Source organism: Anabrus simplex, chromosome 12 (genome assembly GCF_040414725.1).
Source record: "Anabrus simplex isolate iqAnaSimp1 chromosome 12, ASM4041472v1, whole genome shotgun sequence".
Taxonomy (NCBI): domain Eukaryota; kingdom Metazoa; phylum Arthropoda; class Insecta; order Orthoptera; family Tettigoniidae; genus Anabrus; species Anabrus simplex.
Genome location: NC_090276.1, coordinates 90,982,658 through 91,008,690, shown reverse-complemented (window position 1 = coordinate 91,008,690; position 26,033 = coordinate 90,982,658). Strand labels below are relative to the sequence as shown.

General features: G+C 44.0%; 1 protein-coding gene and 1 non-coding gene across 2 annotated transcripts in view; one reads left to right on the top strand and one right to left on the bottom strand.

The window, feature by feature from the left end:
- Positions 1-25,786, bottom strand: part of LOC136884162 (prion-like-(Q/N-rich) domain-bearing protein 25) — a 120,489-nt gene extending 94,703 nt beyond the window's left edge. The window contains exon 1 of the mRNA XM_067156201.2: positions 25,663-25,786. Within this exon, the coding sequence (XP_067012302.2) occupies positions 25,663-25,711 (49 nt within the window). The 5' untranslated portion in view covers positions 25,712-25,786. The remainder of the gene's footprint in view (positions 1-25,662) is intronic.
- On the top strand, positions 13,489-13,561 carry TRNAM-CAU (transfer RNA methionine (anticodon CAU)). Its single transcript has one exon. It is a non-coding gene; the product is annotated as a tRNA-Met (tRNA).
- Positions 25,787-26,033: the final 247 nt, after the last annotated feature.

Below are 26,033 nucleotides of genomic sequence, written 5' to 3'. Positions count from 1 at the left end.
TTAGCTGGGATGATAACGTTAGCCGCCATCAAACAAAGAAGATCTCGTCAGGTTACAATAGAAGGAAAGAACAATGAATCCATTTCAGAAGAAGACGAAGACTCAAGTTCAAAGCCCACCAAGTTCACTCATAGAGCTGCGTTTCATTATAAAGTAAGGGTGCAGATTCCAGGAGAAACACAACTGTATGAAGATATTGCAGTATGTCGAAATGCTTTTATGAGTATCCATGCAATAACTAGAGCTAGGTTGCGCACTATTCAGTCATCACTCGTAACCTCCGGAAAGGCACCCTTGGAACGCAGAGGTAAATATGGACCTAGGCCGAACCAAATGAAATAGAATATCTTGTACAAGATCACATTAGATCATTCAAATCCAGGCAATCACACTACTCTCTCCGTGACAATCCACACACTTCATATTTGCCAGAGACTTTGACAGTTAAGCAGATGCATCAAATGTTTTTGGACTTTTACCAGATTGCTGTACCATACAAAGCATATTGGTGTGTGTTTACAAGTAAGTTCAATCTAAAGTTCGGTGTTCCACGATCTGATACGTGCACAACTTGTGACCAGCTTCTGCAAAACATTAATTCTTCAACTGAAGAGGACAAACGACAGCTTCTTACCCAGAGGCATTCTAAGAGCTGAAGAGAACGCTCGTGAAGGATTAGTGTCAGTTATATCCTTTGCCTTCATGCAGAATTTACCCCTTCCACATATACAAACCAATGCTGTGTTCTATGCTCGCCAGCTATGGTATTATGTGTTTGGGGTACATGATCTCAGTGATGATAGGGTGTCTCTGTATGTGTATAGTGAATGTGTAGGAAAAAAGGGTCAAAACTGTGTTACCTCACTTCTTCTTAATTACTTTTGCAATAATCACGATAACATCAAAGAGGATCTTGTGCTGTTATCAGATGGCTGCTCAGGGCAGAATAAGAACTATGTGATGGTTTATTTTCTGTACATGCTAGTCCACTGTTTCAAAATGTTTAAGTCAATCACCTACATTTTCCCAATTCGAGGCCACTCGTACTTACCAAATGACCAAGATTTCTCTATCACAGAGAAAATGAAGAGGAAAGTTATTGTTGAAACTCCATCTGAACGGGATGAAATAATGCGAAAATATCTGTCAAAATCTAGCCCTTTCCAAGTTGTCAATGTTGATCAAGATGACCTATATGACGTCAAAGATTGTGTTGAGAAGTTTTTTCTGAAGAATCCCGGGGCAGCAGTTAAACTTAATGAAGCTAGAATGCTCAGAATAACACAAGAACACGAGTTCCTTGCAGTCAAACAAACTTACAATGAGGGTTGGAGGTCATGTGTTCTAAGAAATAGGACAAAACTGCCAAACGAACTGTGCCTGAAGAGACTCTACAAAGGCCCCATTCCTCTGAATCCTGGAAAACTTGGAGATTTGAAAAAACTGTATGGTGTGTTGAAGGCCAGCAGTGTGTTATTTTACAAATCACTTGAAATGCATGTTGCCGGAGATTCTGAAGTCAATAATGATATTGAAGTTGATCTGTCAGATAATAGCAGCGGTGAAGATGAATAGAGATAGGTTAGCAGGTGAAAGAGGAACTAAAAAAAACATGTCTAATGAAAACTAGAATATGATGGTTCAATTTATTTCAATATGCTGTAAGAATTGTTTCAGTGTTTTATTTGGATACTTAGGTGTCATAATGTTATTGTTATAAGAAATACAAGAAGGAGTTGCCTTATACGGTTGTTTATGTCCACATTACTGATTTGAATTTCTAGGAAAAATAACCCTTGTCAACTTGAACGTCCCAAAAAACGCACAATAACTTGAAAAGTTTTCTTAAATAACTAAATCTAATACAAAGAATACATTGATAAAGCATGAAGCAATGTAAATCTATAATTTCAGTGTTATACTCCTTTAAGGAATGAAGGTGTAATGTTTTTTCACTCTCCTGAAAAAAGTGTTTGTATTGACAAGGGTTGTTTTTCCTATCACCCCTTCAATTGTTTACATTGTTTACAATCGAGGTATCGATCTTTTTACCTAGCTTAGAGCTATCTGCGATCCGGTTTTCACTCGAGCGAACAGTGCCGGCCCACAACGCTTGTTCTCCTTAATGCAGGCTCAGAAGACAAAGGAGAGAAATAAACTAACGGTTGATTCTGTAAAAGGGATTGCAGTGATGAAATTTAATTTTAGACTTGTGAATTGGAATAACTATTTTAAATATTTGTGTCAACAAAGGGAGCTGTTAAAAATATTCAGTCCAGTGAGAAATACCCATCCGGTAAAGGCTCTAAAGTGTAGGTACGTGCGATGTGTGTAATATTTTTTCTTTGTTATGTAAATAAAGCTATTTGACAACATAAAACTAAACTAATAATGTGTTTTTTAGGCATTCGGCAGTCCTAAGAGCGTTCTGATCATTCCCGCTGAGGGTGTCCTCGTTTTGTGGTTTCAGAATATGGTAACCCTGTCTCAGCAGATTGTCAATGTTAAATGAATTTCGTAAACTGTGTCTTGTGTCATCTGCAGGTACATTGTGTTATCTATGACGGGGATTGTCACCAACCCTGCGCACATTTTGGCGTAACGCGCTTGTCGGCTCCTCTTCAGTCTGCTGAGAGCTTTATCTGCGTAAGGTTCAGTTTGGTCAAGTGTTATATTTGTACTTCTGGAATGATGATGCTCTGTTTAGTACTGAAAAATCAAATGCAAGTACGTATGCAGGACCACAACGTGCAGGAATGGTACTTTATTGGTTCACTGCTTCCATCCTAGATATCTAGGGGGTCACCTTGGATCGTACACTTATATACAAGGAGCTGTGAAGCAGAAGATCGCCTCGTCGGTAAAGTGGTAGGGACTAACAACAGCACTGGCTTCAGCAGGAGAATATGCCTGTCCTGTCAGCCCATGCCTTAAACGAGAGTTGTAGGCAACTCCCATTGCTCCTGAAGAGAAGTGGCTGCTCACGCCCCCTTACAATAGCTCCCTAACAACTCTCAATCGGTACAAGGAACAGTTGCCATGTGGAAGGAGAGAACTAGTAATTTGTCTGAATGGATGGAACCGAACTGGCCAATATATATACATACATACCAGGTGGCTCTCGAACGCCGTACTTTCTACTTATAAGTGTCCCGCATGCAACAGTGATGAGTGGGATGTCTACCAACTGATTTTCACAGGGGAACTGCTGCCAGCGGGCAGGTTACGTCAGAATACGAAGAGATAAGGACAGGAGTGTTGCTCAAATGTACCCCTTGCATTAGTAAACCTCGTTTTCGACCGCATTCTTCTACGCTGGTGTATGGTACAGCCGCACTATATTTGCTGTCTGGATATCGACAATGACTAGTGTGTACAGCAGCGACGAATAGACAGACATTATTTAAATCTGGATAACCTGGTCGGAATGCAACGGAAGCTCCAAACAGACGTATGCCTTCTACACACGTACTTCACCGAACAGTATTAGTTTTTGTTTCATACATGCAACTCTTCCATCGAGTGGAATGTCTACACGTGTATAAATTAATAAGTTATTGGATTTCCTTTTCTGCATCTTTGGCGTGTCTACAAACAGTAGCGGCGATAAGGGGGTGGGGTGAGGAGGTACTGTCGCCCTCCCCCCCCCCACTTTGTGGAGTAAACATTACATTTCTATTCCAATTTAGCCAACTAGAACTAGGAATAATTTTTAAAAATCTCTCTGTACAAGCCTTGTTGTCTTATATGCTAAATCTTTCCTTTGTTTTCTCTAATGAACATAATTATTGGCGGAAATACGCACAAAACCACGTTTGTCACCGCTAAGCGACTTGTATAGCTGTACGACAAGTAGTAGAGACCTTTACATGCGCTGTGAGGAAGGGTAGTAGGGGTACATATTTTTTTGCCATGGTCGTGGCCACTGAGTTATAATTCACCCGCTTGCCGCGCGCATTCGTCAGTCTGGCAGTCTCTTTAATGTCTATTAATTTCTTAGTGTGCATTTAAATACAAGATGATTTTAATTGCATAATCATGCCGTACTTCTACTTAATTGTACCGGGCGAAGTGGCCGTGGGGTTAAGGGCACGCAACTGTGAGCTTCCACTCGGGAGATAGTGGTTTCGCATCCCACTGTCGGCAGCCCTGAAGATGGTTTTCCGTGGTTTCCCATTTTAACACCAGGAAAGTGCTGGGGCTGTACCTTATTTAAGACCACGGTCGCTTCCTTTCCACGTGTAGCCCTTTCCTGTCTCATCGTCGCCATAAATCCTATCTAGGCCGCTGCGACGTAAAGCCAATTGTAAAAAAAAAACATTCAGTTGTAAATGTACTTCAACGGGAGATAATACCAACATTCCTTTCTCTGGGCTAAGTTATTTATTTGTGTTATGTTATTTATTAAGTAAATGTATTTAACCTGCTCCGTAGTAGGTTTGTGAGACCTGGTGAAAATTTGATTATACAACATTGAATCAATTTTTGAAAAGAAAACTATTATTACGAATAATCCACAGGGCAGGCTAATTTAGTTCGGTGAAAGTAAAGTTGGTATTCGCTCGCGTTGAAATTACAATTAAATATAAAACTTTTTTACAATTGATTTTACGTCGCACTGACACAGCGGGAAGGAAGCGGTCATGGCCTTAATTAAGGTACAGCCCCAGCATTTTCCTGGTATGAAAATGGGAAACCACGGAAATCCATCTTCAGGGCGGCCGACAGTGGGATTCAAAACCACTATCTCCCCAGTGCAAGCTCACAGCTGCGCAACCGTATCTGTACGCCAGCTCGCCCGGTACAATTAAATAGAAGTACGGCATGATAATGCAATTAAAAGTCATTTAGTATTTGAATACACACTAATAAACTAACAGACACTAAAGTGACTGCCAGACTGACGAATGCGCGCGGCAAGCGGGTGAATTATAACTCAGTGGCCACGACCACGGCAAAAAAAATATGTACCCTTACTACCCTTCCTCACAGCACATGTAAAGGTCTCCACTACTTGTCGTACAGCTATACAAGTCGCTTAGCGGCGACAAACGTGGTTTTTTGCGTATTTCCGCCAATAATTATGTTCATTAGAGAAAACAAAGGAAAGATTTAGCATATAAGACAACAAGGCTTGTACAGAGAGCTTTTTAAAAATTATTCCTAGTTCCAGTTGGCTAAAGTGGAATAAAAATGTAATGTTTACTCCACAAAGTGTGTAGAGGCGGGGGGGAGGTATGACTGTCCCTCCACGCCCCACCCCCCAATCAAATCGCCGCTACTGTTTGTAGACACGCCAAAGATGCAGAAAAGGAAATCTAATAACTTATGAATTTATATGCGTGTAGACATTTCACTCGATAAAAGAGTTGATTGTATAAAACAAAAACTAATACTGTTCGGCGAAACACATGTGTAGAATGCTTACGTCTGTTTGACGCTTCCGTTGCATTCCGACCAGGTTGTCCAGTTTAAAATAATGTCTGTCTATTCGTCGCTGCTGAACACACTAGTCATTGTCGATATCCAGACAGCAAGTATAGTGCGGCTGTACCATACACCAGCCTAGAAGAATGCGGTCGAAAACGAGGTTTACTAATGCAAGGGGTGCATTAGACCGGTAGCGCTGCGAGCGACACTCCGATTCATATCTCTTCGCATTCTGACGTAACCTGCCCGCTGGCAGTAGTTCCCCTGTGAAAATCAATCACTCATTGTGCATGCGGAACATTTATATGTAGAAAGTACGGCGTTCGAGAGCCACCTTATATAGCAGAATGTCTGTCTGTCTGTCTGTCTGTCTGTCTGTCTGTCTGTCTGTCTGTTTCTTGTACAAATCCATACCGTTCCACCAACCTGAATCTAATTTTGTATACTTTCCTTTAAGGACTCTGCGGTTAACCCCATCTACAAACATGTTTAACATCCACTCCATTCCCCATATTTAGACCCTTTGGCATATTAACATAGGCTAATATAGGCTAAATATTCAATTTCCGTACAAGGACAAGACAAAGCTGGTTTTAAGCCTCAAGACGCGTAGAACAAAACTCGGTAAGGCCTTACGGGTCCCGAAAACCATGTTTTAAGGGCCTAAAGCGAGCCGTTTTGGCATCACACTACTCCGCTCTAGGAAATGACCAGCAGTAACGAGGGGATTCTGCAGTAGAATACAGGCCTGGAGTTGGCACGTAGGCTAGGAGATATTCTGCTACAGATATGACTCTCTCGAAAAAAGCACGGTGGAGGTAAGCCACGCCTACGGGTTGTGGTCCGGAGAGGATGGCATATATAAAAATGATCGAAAATAGTGTCGAAACCGTAGGTTTCGGGGTCGCTGAGATGAACAGTGACACTCTGCATGTCGTTTAAGACCAAGTTCACCCGCATAGGCACGGGGGTGAGAAGGGATGAAAAAGAAAATATCCAAAATAACCGAGATTATGGATGAGTGTATGTTCCAGCATAGCTTTCAAACAAACAAAACAAACAAACAAACAAACAAAAAATGACTGTGGGGGCAGGACTCCCCTAACTCCGTGACTCCGTTAGAGACCCCTAGCGGAGGGGTGACATGTAAAGTAATTGAAAACATCCGATATTAGTGTCGAATCCATAGTTTCTGGGTCACTCAGATGAATAGTGACATCCGGATGTCGTTTTAGTTCAGGTTCGGCACCCATCGGTATGGTGATTCAGAAGGAGTGACAAAGAAAATGCCCACATTCACCGAGATTAATGTAATTTACACAGTTTTCTGCTGATTTGTGACAGTCGCGCTATCGAGTACATCATATCTATAATGCGACGCGTAAATACATTATGTTATAACTTATTTGTATTATTGTTTGAAAGGATCAAGTACTTCCCAGACAATCTGAGCTGCCTCAAGGAAATACTTTAAGGCAAAACAAAATAATTTCAAGCTAAAACGTTAAATTATACACATACAAATGTGTCAATTTAAAAATGTACAAAAGAGTTCATAAATAATCAATGTCACAATTAAGGAAGGTTACAAAAAATTGAAATAAATCCTAAAAGTAAAAGGTGTGAAAGAGAAAATTACTTAAATTGTACATGTACGTGTGTATAATATCTTCCAGAATAGCTCACAACCAAACTTCGTACAAATACGACTTACCATCTCGAAAAGATATCTAGAGGTGTAAAACAGCTTCTAGCAAACCTGAGGGAGGGAATGACGTACAAGAATTATTGAAAACGACCAATATTAGCTTCGAATCCTTAGTTTCCATGGTCGGTGAGTTGCACTGGGGCACTCTGGATGCCGTTTAAGTACCAGCTCAGTTGCGTAGGCATGGCGATATGTGGTGATGAAGAAAATGTCCAAAATTACTGAGATTACTTTGATTAACGAGAAAGAAAATAATCTATAAGACTTGAAATTAAACACAACAATAACTTTTAAACTACAAAATAGTTCTTAATCAGTAAACAACACAATAACTAAAAATACAAAACTTCGCATTACAAATAATTAACAGGCAATAAAATACCTAAAGGAAACAATAAAATGCCGGGGCAGCGCCGGGTAGTAAATAAATATATATCAAATGTTCATCTGTTCAGTGTATTGTTCATACAGAATAGGAATTCTTGTGCGAAAACCCCATGAGTCATTACGGCAAAGTGCTCGAAGCGCAGACGACAGTGTCCATGTTTCCTCTCTGTATGTCAAAACTCTACTTGATGGCAAACCCAGTCCTTCGAGAGATGAATTCTTCTTCTGGAAGTATAGAAGTAAGGCTGTACACTTTCACCGGCCTAATGGCTCATCACTGCTGCCAACTTGACTAGTTAAGTATTGACATTGCGAGACATAACCATCAACAAACTATCCACAATGTAAGTATCAATAGGCCAAATGGATAGCCCTAATCAATAGGCCTAATTACTGCGTTGATGGGGTGAAAGTTCCTTTCGGGGATTATTGTCAGTACCTAGCTGTTAATACATTGACTGACAGAGCAAATGCAACACCAAGAAGGAGTGGTTCGAAAGGGATGAAAGTTGGGGAAAAAACAGAGACGGCACGGACGAATAATTGATGTTTATTTCAAACCGATATGCAGGTTACACAATGCGCACGGCATCGTCTCAGTACGATGTAGGACCACCGCGAGCGGCGATGCACGCAGAAACACGTCGAGGTACAGAGTCAATAAGAGTGCGGATGGTGTCCTGAGGGATGGTTCTCCATTCTCTGTCAACCATTTGCCACAGTTGGTCGTCCGTACGAGGCTGGGGCAGAGTTTGCAAACGGCGTCCAATGAGATCCCACACGTGTTCGATTGTGAGAGATCCGGAGAGTACGCTGGCCACGGAAGCATCTGTACACCTCGTAGAGCCTGTTGGGAGATGCGAGCAGTGTGTGGGCGGGCATTATCCTGCTGAAACAGAGCATTGGGCAGCCCCTGAAGGTACGGGAGTGCCACCGGCCGCAGCACATGCTGCACGTAGCGGTGGGCATTTAACGTGCCTTGAATACGCACGAGAGGTGACGTGGAATCATACACAATAGCGCCCCAAACCATGATGCCGCGTTGTCTAGCGGTAGGGCGCTCCACAGTTACTGCCGGATTTGACCTTTCTCCACGCCGACGCCACACTCGTCTGCGGTGACTATCACTGACAGAACAGAAGCGTGACTCATCGGAGAACACGACGTTCCGCCATTCCCTCATCCAAGTCGCTCTAGCCCGGCACCATGCCAGGCGTGCACGTCTATGCTGTGGAGTCAATGGTAGTCTTCTGAGCGGACGCCGGGAGTGCAGGCCTCCTTCAACCAATCGACGGGAAATTGTTCTCGTCGATATTGGAACAGCCAGCCAGGGTGTCTTGCACATGCTGAAGAATGGCGGTTGACGTGGCGTGCGGGGCTGCCACCGCTTGGCGGCGGATGCGCCGATCCTCGCATGCTGACGTCACTCGGGCAGCGCCTGGACCCCTCGCACGTGCCACATGTCCCTGCGCCAACCATCTTCGCCACAGGCGCTGCACTGTGGACACATCCCTATGGGTATCGGCTGCGATTTGACGAAGCGACCAACCTGCCCTTCTCAGCCCGATCACCATACCCCTCATAAAGTCATCTGTCTGCTGGAAATGCCTCCGTTGACGGCGGCCTGGCATTCTTAGCTATACACGTGTCCTGTGGCACACGACAACACGTTCTACAATGACTGTCGGCTGAGAAATCACGGTACGAAGTGGGCCATTCGCCAACGCCGTGTCCCATTTATCGTTCGCTACGTGCGCAGCACAGCGGCGCATTTCACATCATGAGCATACCTCAGTGACGTCAGTCTACCCTGCAATTGGCATAAAGTTCTGACTACTCCTTCTTGGTGTTGCATTTGCTCTGTCAGTCAGTGTATAAGGAAAAATCTTCATTGGGGTAATCACATAAATGGGATTGTAAATAAAGATCCCAACTAGCGTATACTTCCAGTGTATGAGACCCTCACCAGGATTACTTGATTCAAAAACTGGAAAAAATCCAAAGAAAAGCAGCTCAATTTGTTCTGAGTGATTTTCGACAAAAGAGTAGCGTTACAACAATGTTGTTACGTTTGAGTTGGGAAGACTTGGGAGAAAGGAGACGAGCTGCTCGACTAAGTGGTATACCGGGCGAGTTGGCCGAGCAGTTAGGGGCGCCCAGCTGTGAACTTGCATCCGGGAGATAGTGAGTTCGAATCCCACTGTCGGCAGCCCTGAAGATGGTATTCCGTGGTTTCCCATTTTCACACCAGGCAAATTAAGGTGTCGGCCGCTTCCTTCCAACTCCTGGGCCTTTCGTATCCCATCGTCGCCATAAGACCTATCTGTGTCGGTGCGACGTAAAGCTACTAGCAAAAGAAGACTAAGTTGTATATTGCGAGCTGTCAGGGGAGAGATAGCGTGGAATGACAGTAGCAGCCGAATAAGTCTGAGTGGTGCATTTTAAAAGTAGGAAAGATCACAATATGAAGATGAAATTGGAATTCAAGAGGACAATTTGGGGCAAATATTTATTTGTAGGAAGATGAGTTAGAGACTGGAAAACTTACCAAGGGAGATGTTCAATAAAATTCCAATTTCTTTGAAATCATTTAAGAAAGCGCTAAAGAAAAAACAGATAGGGAATCTGCCATCTGGGCGACTGCCCTAAATGCAGATCAGTAGTGAAGAAAAGGTTCCCTTGACTGAATAAATTATAATAAATGATAAATCAAGATATGCATAATTAAGTAGGTTTTTCAAGCTTAATGACGAATTAAGGAAATACACACACACCGTCACTCAATTTATTGTCACGTATTTCTGGCTTGATATACGGTACGCATTAACAGGCTATAACGTATTACATTACCTGTATTGTAGGCGCAACTTTTAGTGATACCTGGTGTTACGGGGGGAGCACTCCCGTTTCCGCTAATACTGCCAGCTGAATGGAAATGAAATCTGAATTGAATCCATAATATGATCGATCGATATGAATTTTCTAACCCTTTATTATCTTCAGCCAACAACTGTGTCACACACACACTTTATATAACATTTCTGGAAGCGAATCTTGGTTGTTGTTTTTTTTCTTTTTTTTTTTTTTTTTTTTTTTTTTTGCTATTTGCTTTACGTTGCACCGACACAGATAGCTCTTATGGCGACGATGGGGCAGGAAAGGGTTAGGAGTGGGAAGGAATGGGCCGTGGCCTTAATTAAGGTACATCCCCAGCATTTGCCTGGTGTGAAAATGGGAAACCACGGAAAACCATTTTCAGGGCTGCCGACAGTGGGGTTCGAATCTACTATCTCCCGAATACTGGATACTGGCCGCACTTAAGCGACTGCAGCTATCAAGCCCGGTAATCTTGTTTCTAGCATCAATGCTGTGTAAACAACAGCAGTACTAGTACGTAAAGTGTTCGCCAGATGTCTCACGGCGATACATTCGTGATTCATATTTGTGTTTCAAAGGTTGCCAATAAGAATCTCGAAGATAACGGAGGGCTACCGATTCAGCACTAGGGAGCCCATGTATCAGTAAAAGTTGCGCGAGTAAGTCAATAAGAATACACAAAGGCTAAGTCCGCAAACCGTAGCAAAGTCGTGACAATTTCCTTCCATTTGAACTGAACTGATGTTTATAGAGGAGCAAAAATGTTGCTTTCCTTTTCGGAGGAGTTCTGGCAGGTATTTGTTGCTTGGTAGACAACCTAATCGAATTCTATTGGACGAAATAAGACCGTAATTAATGAAATGCTGAGTTCGTCATTCCACGCCTTCTTCTTCTTCTTAATCTGCTTACCCTCCTGGGTCGGTTTTTCCCCCGGACTCAGCGAGGGATGCGCCTCTACCGCCTCAAGGGCAGTGCCCTGGAGCGCGAGACATTGGGTCGAGGGATACAACTGGGGAGAATGACCAGTACCTCGCCCAGGTGGCCTCACCTGCTATGCTCAACAGGGGCCTTGGTGGGGGATGGGAAGATTGGAAGGGACAGACAAAGAAGAGGGAAATAAGCGGCCGTGGCCTTAAGTTAGGTACCATCCCGGCATTTGCCTCGACGAGAAGTGGGAAACCACGGAAAACCACTTCGAGAATGGCTGAGGTGGGAATCAAACCCACCTCTACTCAGTTGACCTCCCGAGGCTGAGTGGACCCCGTTGCAGCCCTCGAATCACTTTTCAAATTTCGTAGCAGAGGCGGGAATCGAACCCGGGCCTTCGGGGGGTGGCATCTTACCACACTAACCACTACACCAGAGAGGCGGACACATAATAATACAAAACACCAAAAGTATTGCGTCAACGCTATGTGGAGGGACACATCACTAATAATTAGACGAAGTCAGACTTTTGAGGTGTTTCCTACTAATTGCAGAACTGTTGGCAAGTACCGCTTACGATTCACTCGCGATTGACACCCACCTACCCAATTCTTTCGTCAGAGCTCTATGATGTTGTGCCTTGACTTGCAATGCTTACTGATGACTGGGTTCTTTGACGCGTGAGGGCATGGCTGGTGCTAGGCGCGGGTGTCCCGGCTCTGCCACAAACTTTGAAAAGTAGTAGGTACGAGTCCACTCAGCGTCGAGAGGCCAAATGAGCAGAGGGCCGTCCATTTTCCTCCGTTTCCCGTTTCGAGTCGTTATCTGACATTCGTCCTTACGTGTGGAGCGATGATGCCCTGTAGCAATTTGAAGTGACTGTTGTTAGCGTTCAGTAGAGGGAATAGCTGAGAGTAATATGCTGATGAAACATCAGTCTTCAATCCAAGGCGATATCCAGACACTTGGAACTCGCAGATCATCTGATAACTTCTCCAAAGAAGTTCCAGGTGGGCCCGTCGTTTCGTGAATACAATCGCGTCACACTTATTTACATTAATTTTGATGCTCCACTGCTCGAACCAAGGTTCCAGAGCGGAAGGTAGCGTTCGACTCTGGGCGCCTGCCATGGGACCGCGGACTGAGCCGTATAGTCATCATTTACAGTCGAAGGTTTTTGGTATGTCAGAAATAAATATTCTCATAAGGCAGGGGCAATCACAGCACACCCGCAGTGCCGGCACTAACCTCTCTGAGACGCACCTCGTAAAGAGAGCGGTCAAATGAGGTGGGAAGCCGAATTTTTTAATTTCTAAATTAGTCAGCCATGCCAGACCTTAGGGGAGACTCGTGAGATATCCAAAAATCAAACTCCTGTGTGTGTGTCTATTACTGGTAAAATATTTAGTGATATGAAGTCTGGGAGAGTTAGAAGCTGGTGGGACGTGGAGTGCTCGTTTCTGAAGCCAGACTGAGGTCCAGAATTGACGTTTGCAGACGGGACTGAAGTATCATTTCTAAATGATGGACACGAGTGAGTACGCCTGTAGTTCTGAGGTTGAGATTCAGGTTTCTTCTTCTTCGTCTTCTTAATCTGTTTACTCTCCAGGGTCGGTTTTTCCCTCGGACTCAGCGAGGGACCCCACCTCTAACGCCTCAAGGACACGGACCTGGAGCGTAAGACTTTGGGTCGGGGAGATACAACTGTAGAGGAGGACCAGTACCGCAGGGGCCTTTTGAGGGATTGGAAGATCGGAAGGAAGCGGCCGTTGCCTGGAGGAGAAGTGGTAAACCACTTCGAGGATGGCTGAGGAGGGAATCGAACCCTCTCTACTCCCGACGCTGAGTGGAGCCCGTTCCAACCCTCGTACCACTTTTCTAATGTCGTGGCAGAGCTGAGGCTCCGCGTGTTGGACCATGGACTGAGCCGCACTGAATACCAAACGAATGCAGCTCGCTCTACTGGCTACGCTGGAGATGAGAGGTGATGCCATTGTCTCACACATCTGAAAAGTTGTGAGACCATCCCATAGCCACCCTTTGGTATGGGATACACCATATATCCTCTATCCCCAAGCTCTAACATTGCAGATAAATTTGTCATCTCATCACACATTTTGTTACAGCTCGATAAAACAACTGTACAACTTAAACTCGAGGCCTCGGTAGCGCAGTAGGCAGCGCGTAAGTCTCATAATCTTAAGGTCGTGAGTTCGATCCTCACCCGGGGCACGACTTTTCTTCTTTGCATTGAAATGTATCTTCAATGCATTGTGCGCTGTCTTTCTCTTTGGAGTGAGTCCGACTGCCGTTCTCCACGTGATAATAAAAATATCGGTCGTGTGATGATTGGTGTGATTAGGACAGGAACGGGGTCCACTCAGCTTCGGGACGACATTAGAGTAGAGTGGGGCCATCCTCGGAGTGGTTTCCCGCGGTTTCGCACTTCTTCTCCAAGCAAATGTAGGGATGGTACCTAACGGCCGCTTCCTTGCCTGTCCCAGTCTTCTCATCCAATACAAGAGCCCTGTTCAGCATAGGACGTTAAGGTACTGGTCCTCATCCCCAGTTGTATCCCCCACCAAATGTCTCACGCTCCAGGATACTGCCCTTCAGGTGCTAGAGGTGAGATCACTCGCTGAGTGTGGGGTATAATACCTTGCAGGGCAAACGAATTAAATAAAGAAATAAATAAATCAATCAAGCAAAGTGCAGTGAAGTAGACGCAGTAAGGAGGCTGGTCTGAGCTTTGATGCCAAACAAACTTACGTTGAATGAGGACAATTTAAAAGGGGAAAGGGTGTTAGTGAAATGAGCCATGGATGAAGAGATCATCACGGAACAGAAAATCCTACATTTTCAGTTAATAAAAGCAAGGAGTTCTGGACTGAAGGTTTACAAAAGGTGTAAGCGTCTTATAGTAGATGACCAAATTCCGTCGCAAACTTGGACTCCAGCTGAAGTGAAGGAAATGGCTGAGCAGCTGATTCCACCGCCTCCGGAAGTGCGAACTTGTACCACTCAGCAAGAAGTGTGCAAAGCAGTTGGAAGTGAAATATTATGACAACAAGAATGGACGAGGACAGAAAATTCAACTTGCACAAGTGATGGACGTCCGAGTAACATCAATCCACGTCCTGAAGCCCGTGAACCGGTAGTACATTACCAAGTAAATCGTGCCAGATGTAAAACTTTGAGTTGAAAGGACTTCTGGCCCCAAAAAGATAAAATACATGAGGACAATATGGGAAAAAATATACCAGTTCAGCAGAAAGCAGTATGTTAGAATTACAGACAGCTAGAGAAACAAGAACGAATACTTGCACACTGACAGACGCTAAAAGTAAAGAGAAAATAAAATGGAGACTAGAGTGTGTAAATGCAGAGGGATTGAAAAGCAAGACAGGGAATGAACAGGTGCACATAAAATTATCAGCCAGAACATTATGACCACCTACCTAACAGCAGGTATGTTCACCTTTGGCAAGGATAACAGCCAAGACGCGTCTTTAGGCCTTGTTAGGTGGCTGGAGAGAGTGGGCACCACATCTGCATACACAAGTCACCTAATTACCGTAAATTCCCGCGAGGAGGGGATGAGTCAACAACATCCCAGTTGTGTTCGGTTGGGTTAAGATCTGGCGAGCTGGGGGGCCAGTACATCAATTGCAACTCGCCATTGTGTTCCTCGAACCACTCCATCACACTCCCGGCCTTGTGACATGGCGCATTATCTTGTTGCCGTTGGGAAACATGATCATCATGAAGGGGTGTACCCGATACTTCTCGGCCGTCATTGTGTCTTGCACGAGCTCCACTCGGCCCATGGATGCCCTCGTGAATGTTCCCCAGAGCATAAGTGCGACGCCACCAGCTTGTCTCCGTTTCGCAGTACAGGTGTCAAGGAGCTGTTCCCCTGGAAGACGATGGATTCGCCCCCACCCCCATGATCGGGATTCATCAGACCATGCAACGATGTTCACGTGCCCGCTTCGGTCGTAGTTGCCGATGTCCTGGTGTTAACATTGGTACATGCATGGATCCCTCGGTACCCTGTGTGTTCAGACATTGAAGTCTGATGTTAGTTCCGCCACAGTTCGCCGCCTGTCCTATTTTACCAGTCTACCCAACCAACGACGTCCGACATCTGTAATGAGGGGTGGCCGCCCAACCCCGCGACGTTTGGACGTGGTTTCACCTTGGTTTCGCCGCTTGTTAAAGACACTCACATGCCGGGCTGAGTGGCTCAGACGGTTAAGGCGCTGGCCTTCTAACCCCAACTTGGCAGGATCGATCCTGGCTCAGTCCGGTGGTATTTGAAGGTGCTCAAATACGACAGCCTCGTGTCGGTAGATTTACTGGCACGTAAAAGAACTCCTGCGGGAATAAATTCCGGCACCTCGGCGTCTTCGAAGACCTTAAAAAGTAGTTAGTAGGACGTAAAACAAATAACATTATTATTAAAGACACTCACCACAGCACTCCTCGAACACCCGACAAGTCGTGTATTTTCCGAAATGCTCGTGCCGAGCCTTCGGGCCATCACAATCTGCCCCATTCTACACACCGACAGCACACTTGCACCGTGCGTGTGTCTGGCGCTGCTCTCGCCTGGACGGGTTTATACCAATAGTAGGTAGGTGGTCATAATGTCCTGGCTGATCAGTGTAATTACTGTAGGTGAGAGTTGGATTATACCAGGAAATGAAGTTCATGTCGAAATATTTATGTATTCGGTGAGTTTACTCGGATCGCGTTATTAGTGGGAATATACAGATTAATCGTTTGAGGCAAGAAAATGTAAGCAATCGTATTCCCAGTATTCAAATAGTATTGAAGTACTTTCTAACAGAAATCGCATACATGTTAGATTAACTCTGGCTGGAAATCGAAGAGAAAATAAGAAAAGAAATGCATTGAAACTGAACAATAGCCTCAACTGTTGTAAAAGAAAAGTAATTCTGTAATGCCAAAGGCAAAATCTTAATAATGTGTAAAAATAAAGTTAATGAGTGGTACCCTGTTTAGGTTAGAAATCAATTAATTAACAGAAGCCATTCGACCGTCACTTGAGTTGACTCGAATACGTGTTCGACTCGTCTTAAACTGACTCGTCAACATCAGTAACGATTGCAATGATTTAATTCTTTCTCCCCGGTTGGTGATCATGCGTGATTGAGAGAGAAGAGTATTTGTCTGTCAACGATCTTGTGATTAGCGTATCACTTTTTATGTATGTAGCTATTGTTATTCAGTGTTGTAATCGTGTGCGCCAGGTGTGGGTCAAGAGAGGATTCCGATAAGCTCCCGCCAGGTGTGTGGCTCTTATCTAAAAGTGATCACAATTTACTGATAACAACAATCATAATCCTAATCTCACCTCATTGTATCAAATGCTCACTGAACACCGGGACACCGCGGTTTGTTGTCATTAAAATAACGCTTAAAGGTGTTTGCCATAATAAAAACGAGCAGGTCTGTTTCATTGCAACATCGTACAATCTAACAAGAGATGTGCATTCCTATTTTACTTTTTATAAGAATACAACCAAAGAGAAGGTATGGTAAGATTGAAAGCGTTAACAGCTTCAAATATCTCGGTGAGATTGTACAGATGGGATGTAACAACAGTACGCATGGCCGCAGTGTTTCACACGACCTGTAAAACTCAGACATTACAAACCCGAATATCTCTATAAAAATGAATGCCTCCGAGTCACTGGAAAGGCTTGACTGAGAGAAGCTGAGAAGTTTGAGAGGAAGATCCTTCGATATATAACGGGCCCGAAGATCGTGGTTGCGAGGACGAGAGGAAACCCAACGACTGATCGAAGCGACCACTCAAGTTCCACGGCCACCTAAGATTGCAAGACAAACGGTTAGCTAAGAGAACTCGATAGTAAACCTAACACACGTTGTGGAAGGCCAGGAAGGATCTAAAAAAAATTGGACTAAATCAAGTACCGACACCAGATTACTAACTTCAAGGGCTTTCGTGAAGAACAGCAGAAGAGCGGGTGGACACCAGAAAGGAGCCGAGAGAATGCAACAATACTGGGCTGCAAAATACTTCTAAAAATGTGTAAAAGTTGCTTATTATGGTCTCTAACGGCCGTAAACGTTGAAAGAATTGAACCTTTACGAAATACATACTTCGTTTAGTTTTATTTTGAATTAAAATGTCCAATTGTATGAGACCTTAATCCAGTTCGCCTGGTGTCTATATTACCCGGGAGCTCCCAACGTGCGAGCGTGGGTTGGCGACCACAGGGTCCTTAGCTGAGTCCTTGCATTGCTTCCACTTACTTGTGTCAGGCTCCTCACTTCCATCCATCCTATCTGATCTCGCTTGCTCAATTCTTGTTCTTTTCTGACCCCGACGTTATTAGAGCATTCAAGGGCTAGGACGTTTTTTCATTTTCACGCCCTTCGTGGCCCTTGTCTTCCTTTGGCCGATAGCATCATTTTCTGAAGTGTCGGATCCCTTCTATTTTTCTCTCTGATTAGTGTTATATAGAATATGGTTTTTTAGTTGTACTTCCTCTTGAAACAGTAATCACCACCACCATCATGTGCTCTCTTTAATGGTTAAGATGCCAGGTTTCTATCGTCTGGCACCGTGATTAGCCGGTTCGATTCCTGTTGACTAGACTGTGTGCCAAAAACCTGGATTAAATTTCAAACCTCTCCGCAATGTCCATATGGAGTGAGGGCATATGACACTGTTGATACTGATTCGTCCGTCGGATGGAGACGCTAAGCTTTGACCTGACCCCAGACAGGAGTAGGTTATGTGCCGGCACCGGATTTCATCCTCTCTCTACCTCATCAACATCATTTCATACCCCGACGCACAAAAGACCTGCACTGAACATGTCCTCTTATGCTCCCGGCGCTAAAAGCCAGGCAACACATAAATAAATGAAACCATGCCAAAACCAATGACGCAACTGCCCCGAAGGCCTGCAGATTTCGATGTGTCATGTGGTCAGCACGACGATTCCTCTCGGCCTGTATTCTTTGCTTTCTAGACCGGGGCCGCTATAGCACCGTCAGATAGCCCCTCAATTCTAATCACGTAGGCTGAGTGGACCTGGAACCAGACCTGAGATCGAGATAAAAGTCCCTGACTGGCCGGAATCGAACCCGGGGCCTGCGGGTAACCGGCACGCACGCTACCCGTACATGTGATGCGACGGAGGCTAGGTAACACGGTGTCATATGTTTCGTTATACATATTTTAGAATTATTATTATTTATCGTATGATGTACACAGAAAGATTATATAAATAAGTATGCAAATAAGTACACAATGTATACAAACAGAAGCCTATAGTTCCAAATCAAGTCCATTGATCCATTTTAAGGCCTCCTCAGTTGCGTTATGAATGTCCTCCAAAGGACCTTGAAATGCTCTCTGTGGACACATATTTTAGAATTATTATATTTTAGAATGACCCCGACCAATAAGTCGTTAACGGCAAAGTCAACATCGCTGCAGCATGAGTTGAATTTAAACAAGTCTGTGGTACGTAATCACAACCCTTGCATTACTAAGCTGTCAATAATTGTGTATTAATTTAAGCGTGTCATGTTTAGGACTGTGGAAATAACAAATTAAGAAGATCCATATGAAAATACTAGCTGTTACCTTGGGCTTCGCTCGCGTGAATTTCGTAATTTGATAAAACTAATTGTTCCTCGGTACTCCACTAACACATTATAAGAAAACCCCTCAAAGTATAAAAGCTCACGGGAAAGTTGAGTCTCTTTTACCCCAGAACCTATTTGTAAACCACATTTTTGGTATTGCCTTTTGAGGATAAGGTGACCAGGCTACTGGCAGAGCTACTGTAAGTCTCGAACAAGCGGCATAGAACAGTCCTCTCTCAAGTCGAAAACAAAAAGTACGTGTTTCTTTAATTTTAAATATCGTCTGTGCACACACACGCACACTCGTGAGAAAAAGTGAAGTGATCTCCGTATAGGCCACGAAGGCCCTGGAGGGGTGGAAGGTAAATGCTTCCACTATCCGTAACCTCGGCAGTAAGTGAGGTAGAGTGATTAGCCTTTTGTCTCCAGTAACTAAACAGGTGCTCATTTCTGCTGTAGGCTGAGTGAACCTCAGAGCCATGAGCACCTGCGGAAGTGGAAATCTTGTATCTTAAATTTTTCGACTTGCTGATGGGGAATCGAACCCACGCCTTTCCAATTGAATGGAACAAAATACGCAACCATAGTATTACATACCTCAATGAAATTGAAAGTTTCCTCCGTCTGTTTGGAGGAATTTGGTACGAGCTTTATGTGAAACAGTGCCAGGGGTTATTATTTTTAGGCTGTGCAGACACAGAATAGACTAGCTGCTAGTTTGAACGACCTGTACTCTTCTGAATGAAACGTTCAAAATCAGAACGTTTAGCTTCAACTGTTGCATACATTTTGTCTTTAACTGGGCAAAGCTTTACGGTGCACTAGCCAGCAGCTTCTTGGAAACATGTAGCAATCCAACTGACGATCTCACTGCTACACTGGGGCGAAACACTGCTAATTATACGATTAAAATGGCCTCAAGAGTTTTAATGTTTTTTTTTTTAATTTTCTTGTTTTCTTCCGTTTTCTAATGTTGTCTTCAGTACATAGACTAGTTTGATGCAGCCCTCCGTGCCACCTTATCCCGTGCAAACCTTTCATTTTCTAGGTAGTTGCTGCATCGTACATCTGCTCTAATCTGCTTGTCATGTTCATACCTTGGTCTACCCCTACCCTTCTTACATCTACACTTCCCTCAAAAACCAACTGAACAAGTCCTGGGTGTCTTAAGATGTCTCTTCTTCTCGTCAAATTTAGCCAAATCGATCTCCTCTCACCAATTCGATTCAGTATCTCTTCATTCGGGATTCGACCTATCCATCTCACCTTCAGCATTCTTCTGTAACGAAACCTTCTATTCTCTTTCTTTCTGAGCTAGTTATCGTCCATGTTTCACTTCCATACAACGCCACGCTCCACACGAGGGTCTTCAAAAACATCTTTCTAATTCCTATAGACTTTCAGTGTTCGAAGTGAGCAAATTTCTTTTCTTAACGAAGGCCTTCCTTACTTCTGCCATCGTTAGTTATTTTACTACCCAAGTAATAATATTCATCTACTTCCTGATTTCCTAATCTAATATCACCTGCATCACCTGACTTCGTTCGACTGCACTCCATTATTTACTTCATCTTCTACTCCAAGCCTCCGTCCACACCATCCAGCAATTTCTGCAGATCTTCTGCAGTCTCAGATAAAATAACAATATCATCGGCAAATCTCAGGGTGTTGACTTCGTCTCCTTGGATTGTGATTCCCTTCCCAAATTCCTCTTTGATTTCCTTTACTGCCTGCTCGATGTAAACATTGAAAAGGAGGGGGACAAACTGCAGCCTTGCCTCACTCCTTTCTGGATTACTGCTTCTTTTTCAAAGCCCTCGATTCGTATCACCGCAGACTGATTTTCATACAGATTGTAGATAATACTTCTTTCTCGGTATCTGATCCCAATGACCTTCAGAAATGAAATGGCGTATGGCTTTTAGTGCCGGGAGTGTCCGAGGACATGTTCAGCCCGCCAGGTGCAGGTCCTTTGATTTGATTCCCGTATGCGACCTGCGCGTTGTGATGAGGATGAAATGATGATGACGATGACACACACACACAGCCCCCGTGTCAGCGAAATTAACCAATGAAAGGTTAAAATTCTCGACCCTGTCGGAAATCGAACCCAGGACCCCTGTGACCAAAGGCCAGCACGGTAACCATTCAGCCATGGAGCCGGACATCAGCTTCAGAATCTGAACATTATCGAATGCCTTTTCAATATCTACAAACGCCATGTCCGTGGGCTTGTCCTTCTTAACTTGATCCTCGAAGATCAGACATAACGTCAGGCTTTATTCACGTGTTCAAATAAGGAAAACATCAGTAACCGTCGTGTGAGCGTCAAGACTTGTTAATATTACGTCTATGGATATCATCTTGACAAAGTTTTAAAGACTTTTACATCTGTTTGTTAGTCCTTTAATATTATTCTCATATTTGGTGTTCTTATCGGAAAAAAGAACGCAACAATGCAAAATAGATGTAATTACAGTACATGGTCCAGAAAGCGAATACGTCACGACAAGCAACTGACAAAGAGGCTCCCCTGCATCATGATCAACATGATAAGTCAACAAAAATGTAGTCTTGCACATGCCAAGTGATCAACGACGGGTTCTGCAGGTCAAATTTAATACATTTCAGCGAATTACAGTCGCTCTTTAGGAGGGATCTATGGAAAATGTTGCGTGATTTCTAATATTTTTTAAATAAAACTAAATATATTTCCGGGAGTCCGCCTCTGTGGTGTAGTGGTTAGCGTGATTAGCTGCCACCCCCGGAGGTCCGGGTTCGATTCCCGGCTCTGCCACGAAAATTTGAAAAGTGGTACGAGGGCTAGAACGGGGTCCACTCAGCCTCGGGAGGTCAACTGAGTAGAGGTGGGTTCGATTCCCACCTCAACCATCCTCGAAGTGGTTTTCCGTGGTTTCCCACTTCTCCTCCAGGCGAATGCCGGGATGGTACCTAACTTAAGGCCACGGCCGCTTCCTTCCCTCTTCCTTGTCTATTCCTTCCAATCTTCCCATCCCTCCACAAGGCCCCTGTTCAGCATAGCAGGTGAGGCCGCCTGGGCGAGGTGCTGGTCATTCTCCCCAGTTGTATCCCCCGACCAAGAGTCTGAAGCTCCAGGACACTGCCCTTGAGGCGGTAGAGGTGGGATCCCTCGCTGAGTCCGAGGGAAAAGCCGAACCTGGAGGGTAAACAGATGATGATGATGATGATGATGATGATATTTCCAGGAACGGTGCGGATCGGTCCCTATCATACACATCTCTCCCCTACTTGTTCTACGAGGTAAGATTTCTAAGGTTCGCAATCGTAAACTGTGTAGTTCATGCCTTTAACTGTACTAGACATCACAGACACGTTTGTTCTTACAAACTAGACAGACATCAAATCCAACTTCTTTCAACACACGTAACATTTTTCCTTATTATGAAGGAAGTTATGGAATGTTCTACGTAAAAGTTCTATACCTGAACTAATTCTACCTGAAATATAATAAATTATTTGTCGCTACAAAGTTATTGTAATTACAATCATCCATTTCGCATTTAGAACTGTACCTTGGAGAAATATTAATTAAGATGTAATTGCCATAGTCTGACTTATTTCGAGGCGCACAAAGGGAACGAGCCGCCCTAACATCTCACGTTTTTAAACAAAATCACTGTAAAACGACAAAAAGTGCCCCGCTAGATGTCAGTGTATAAAACTTGAGTCATCAACTGACGGTTAGAACAGCCGGTGCTGCAATGAATTTGAGCATATTCAGCCTTTTGTACAGTCTGGTCAAAAAAAAGTTCTCAGTATGATTACTGCTTTAGCATTCCACTTATTGCAAAGTATTCTTACAAGTGCTAAGTATTACAGATTTTTGTCATAATTTATAGATATTCTGCAAAGTTTCTTGCTGCTGACAGTTGATTTTTTATTCATTTATAACAGGAATATTTGCAAGAGTCCGCCTCTGTGCTGTGGTGGTTAGTGTAATTAGCTGCCACACCCAGTGGCTCGGGTTCGATTCCCGGCTCTGACGCAAAATTTGAAAAGTGGTACGAGGGCTAGAACGGGGTCCACTCTGCCTCGGCAGGTCAACTGAGTAGAGGGGGGTTCAATTCCCACCTCAACCATCCTCGAAGTATGTTTTCATGGTTTGCCACTCCTCCTCCAGGCAAATGCCGGGATGGTACCTAACTTAAGGCCATGGCCGCTTCCTTCCCTCTTCTTTCTCTATTCCATCCAATCCTCTCATCCCCCCCCCCCCACAGGAACTCTGTTCATCATAGTAGGTGAGGCTGTCTGTGCGAAGTACTGGTCCTCCTCTCCAGTTTCATCCCCGGACCCACAGTCTCACGCTCCAGGACACTGCCCTTGAGGTGATAGAGGGGAGATCGCTCGCTGAGTCCGAGGGAAAAACCAACCCCGGAGGGAAAACAGATTTTGTTTACAGATATATGCAAAATGACGTAGTATTATGTCGGACTCGAAAATGACCGAGCCATCAATAGAGGGTGCATAAAGTTTTCGTAATCCTTGGCATTAGTGCTGAGTGCACTTATGGCTCTCATTACTTCCTGCAACAGGAGACTGTCACAAGTACAAAGTCATTGGTGAATTATCTACAATTAACTACAATCACAAGGCATAATGTAGAGCTCGTCAAATGCTATGGTTATTGAAGCTCGCACTGCGGCGATAGCTGTTAGGTGGTGGTGGTGATTACTCCCCCCTGTGGGTGGGGGCGGTAGAATTAACACCCATGGTATCCCCTGCCTGTCGTAAGAGGAGACTGAAAGGGGCCTCGAGGGCTCTCAACTTTGGAGCGTGGGTTGGCGACCACGGGGCCCTCAGCTGAGTCCTGGCATTGCTTCCACTTACTTGTGTCAGCCTCCTCACTTTCATCTATCCTATCCGACCTCTCTTGGTCAACTCTTGTTCTTTTCCGACCCCGACGCCATTAGGTTTGGGAGGGCTAGGGAGTCTTTCATTTTCACGCCCTTCGTGGCCCTTATCTTACTTTGGCCGATATCTTCATTTTTCGAAGTGTCGGATCCCTTCCATTTTTTCCTCGGATTAGTGTTATATAGAGGATGGTTGCCCAGTTGTACTTCCTCTTAAAACAATAATCACCACCACCTTAAGATAAAGTATAACTAGCCAACTATCCTCTATATAACACTAATAAGAGAGAGAGAGAAATGGAAGGTATCCGGCACTTCGAAGAATGAAGGTATCGGTCAAAGAAAGACGAGGGCCAGGAAGGACGTGAAAACGAAATACTCCTTAGGCCTAGAGTGTTCTAATTCCGTTGGGGTAGGAAAAAAATGACAGTTGACCAAGGGAGGTCGGATAGGATAGATGAAAGTGAGGAGCCTGGCACAAGTAAGTGGAAACAATGTCAGGACTCAGCTCAGGGCCCCGTGGTAGGCAACCCACGCTCCCAAGTAAGAGCCCCTGGGACACCTTTTAGTCGCCTGTTACGATTGGTAGGGGATACCGTGGGTGTTATTCTACCGCCCCCACCCGCAGGGGGAATACAGTAAGATTTCCTGAATAGAGAAATATATAATATGCGTATATGCCTGTGACAAGGAAGCTGTCAACGAACATTACATTTTCGAAAAAGGTGTATTTTCCCTACGTTATACGGAAAAAATATTTTCTTACAAAGAGCACATTTGAATAGGGATAGGGCTACAGCTGTAGTTCTCTACTGGAGATACCAATCTTATTAACTTGCTCAAAAATAATTACGACTAGTTTAAAATTGCACCTAATATTTTGAGGGGAACGAAATTTGAAAAGTAATTGCCTAATTAGTTATAATTTTAAGAATTAAAATAGATATAGAGAAATTGTTGAATGGTGTGGAGAAGGAGTAGAACACGATAAGTCCAAAACAAAAGCAATACAGAGCAGTCCAGCGAAATCAGGTGATGTAGGAAACATTAGATTAGAAAATCTAGTTGAGAATCCTTCTAAACGCGAACAAGGCGACAGTGGAGAATCATCAATCGGATAAGAACTGGACAAGGCAGGTGGGGTTGGCCTAGCTCTGCAGATTGTGATTGTCAGTCAATCCACCACATTGTTGCTGACTGACCAATTCGAACTTTCAGAGGAACGCTAATGGACACATCGGATGAAGCAGTTGATTGGGTCAAAATGCTAGACCTAGAGTTATAGTATTGTACGGACTTGTGACTACGCACATTTATCCTGAAACTATATATATATATATATCGTTCGATAAATAAATAATAAATATCTTTACTAGGGTGGTACAATAACCAACAATGGTAGAATTAAAGAGGACATAAAATGCAGACTAGCACAAGAAAGGAAGACTTTTCTTAAGGAAATAAATTTGCTCAATTTGAACACTGATAGGGGAAGATGTTTCTGAAGACTTTTCGTCTGGAGCAGTGGGGATGTATGGAAGTGAAACAAGGAAGGCAAAATGAAACGTGCTCTTACAGAAGAATACTAAAGGTGAGATAGGTAGATCGAATCATGAATTAAGAGATACAGAATCCTATTCGGGATAGGAGAATAATTTGGAGAAATTGACAATAAGAAGATACGACATATCTTAAGAGTCAGTTTTGGATGGTATGAACGGTACTGGTAGACGAAGGTTTTAGAATAGATGTAGAAGTGGAGACTAGTTGCTAGGTAACCGCACTCACCTTGCAGGGCGCCTATCGCCAGGAGCAGTACGAGGGCCTGGACGATCATCTTGGATGGCGGACTGATGTGGACTGGACGCCTGCGATAAGCCTACCTAAGATAATGACTGACACCGCGAATTTCTTCCACGAACAATGATACGAGTGACAAGTCTCCCGCAGTTGCTGTTATCAGAGAAGATTATTTCGAATACCTACAGGTGTTCAATAGTTCGCTTCAGATAACCCAGGAAAGTGATTCATTTCCATTACAGGCTATTCTCCTAAGAGATCCCCAATTTTTCAGGCGTCGATGGTGACCTTGAGACCCGTAGCTTAGTCTAGGCAACACCTCCTAGTGTCTTCATTGTACACACACATCTCCAGAGATT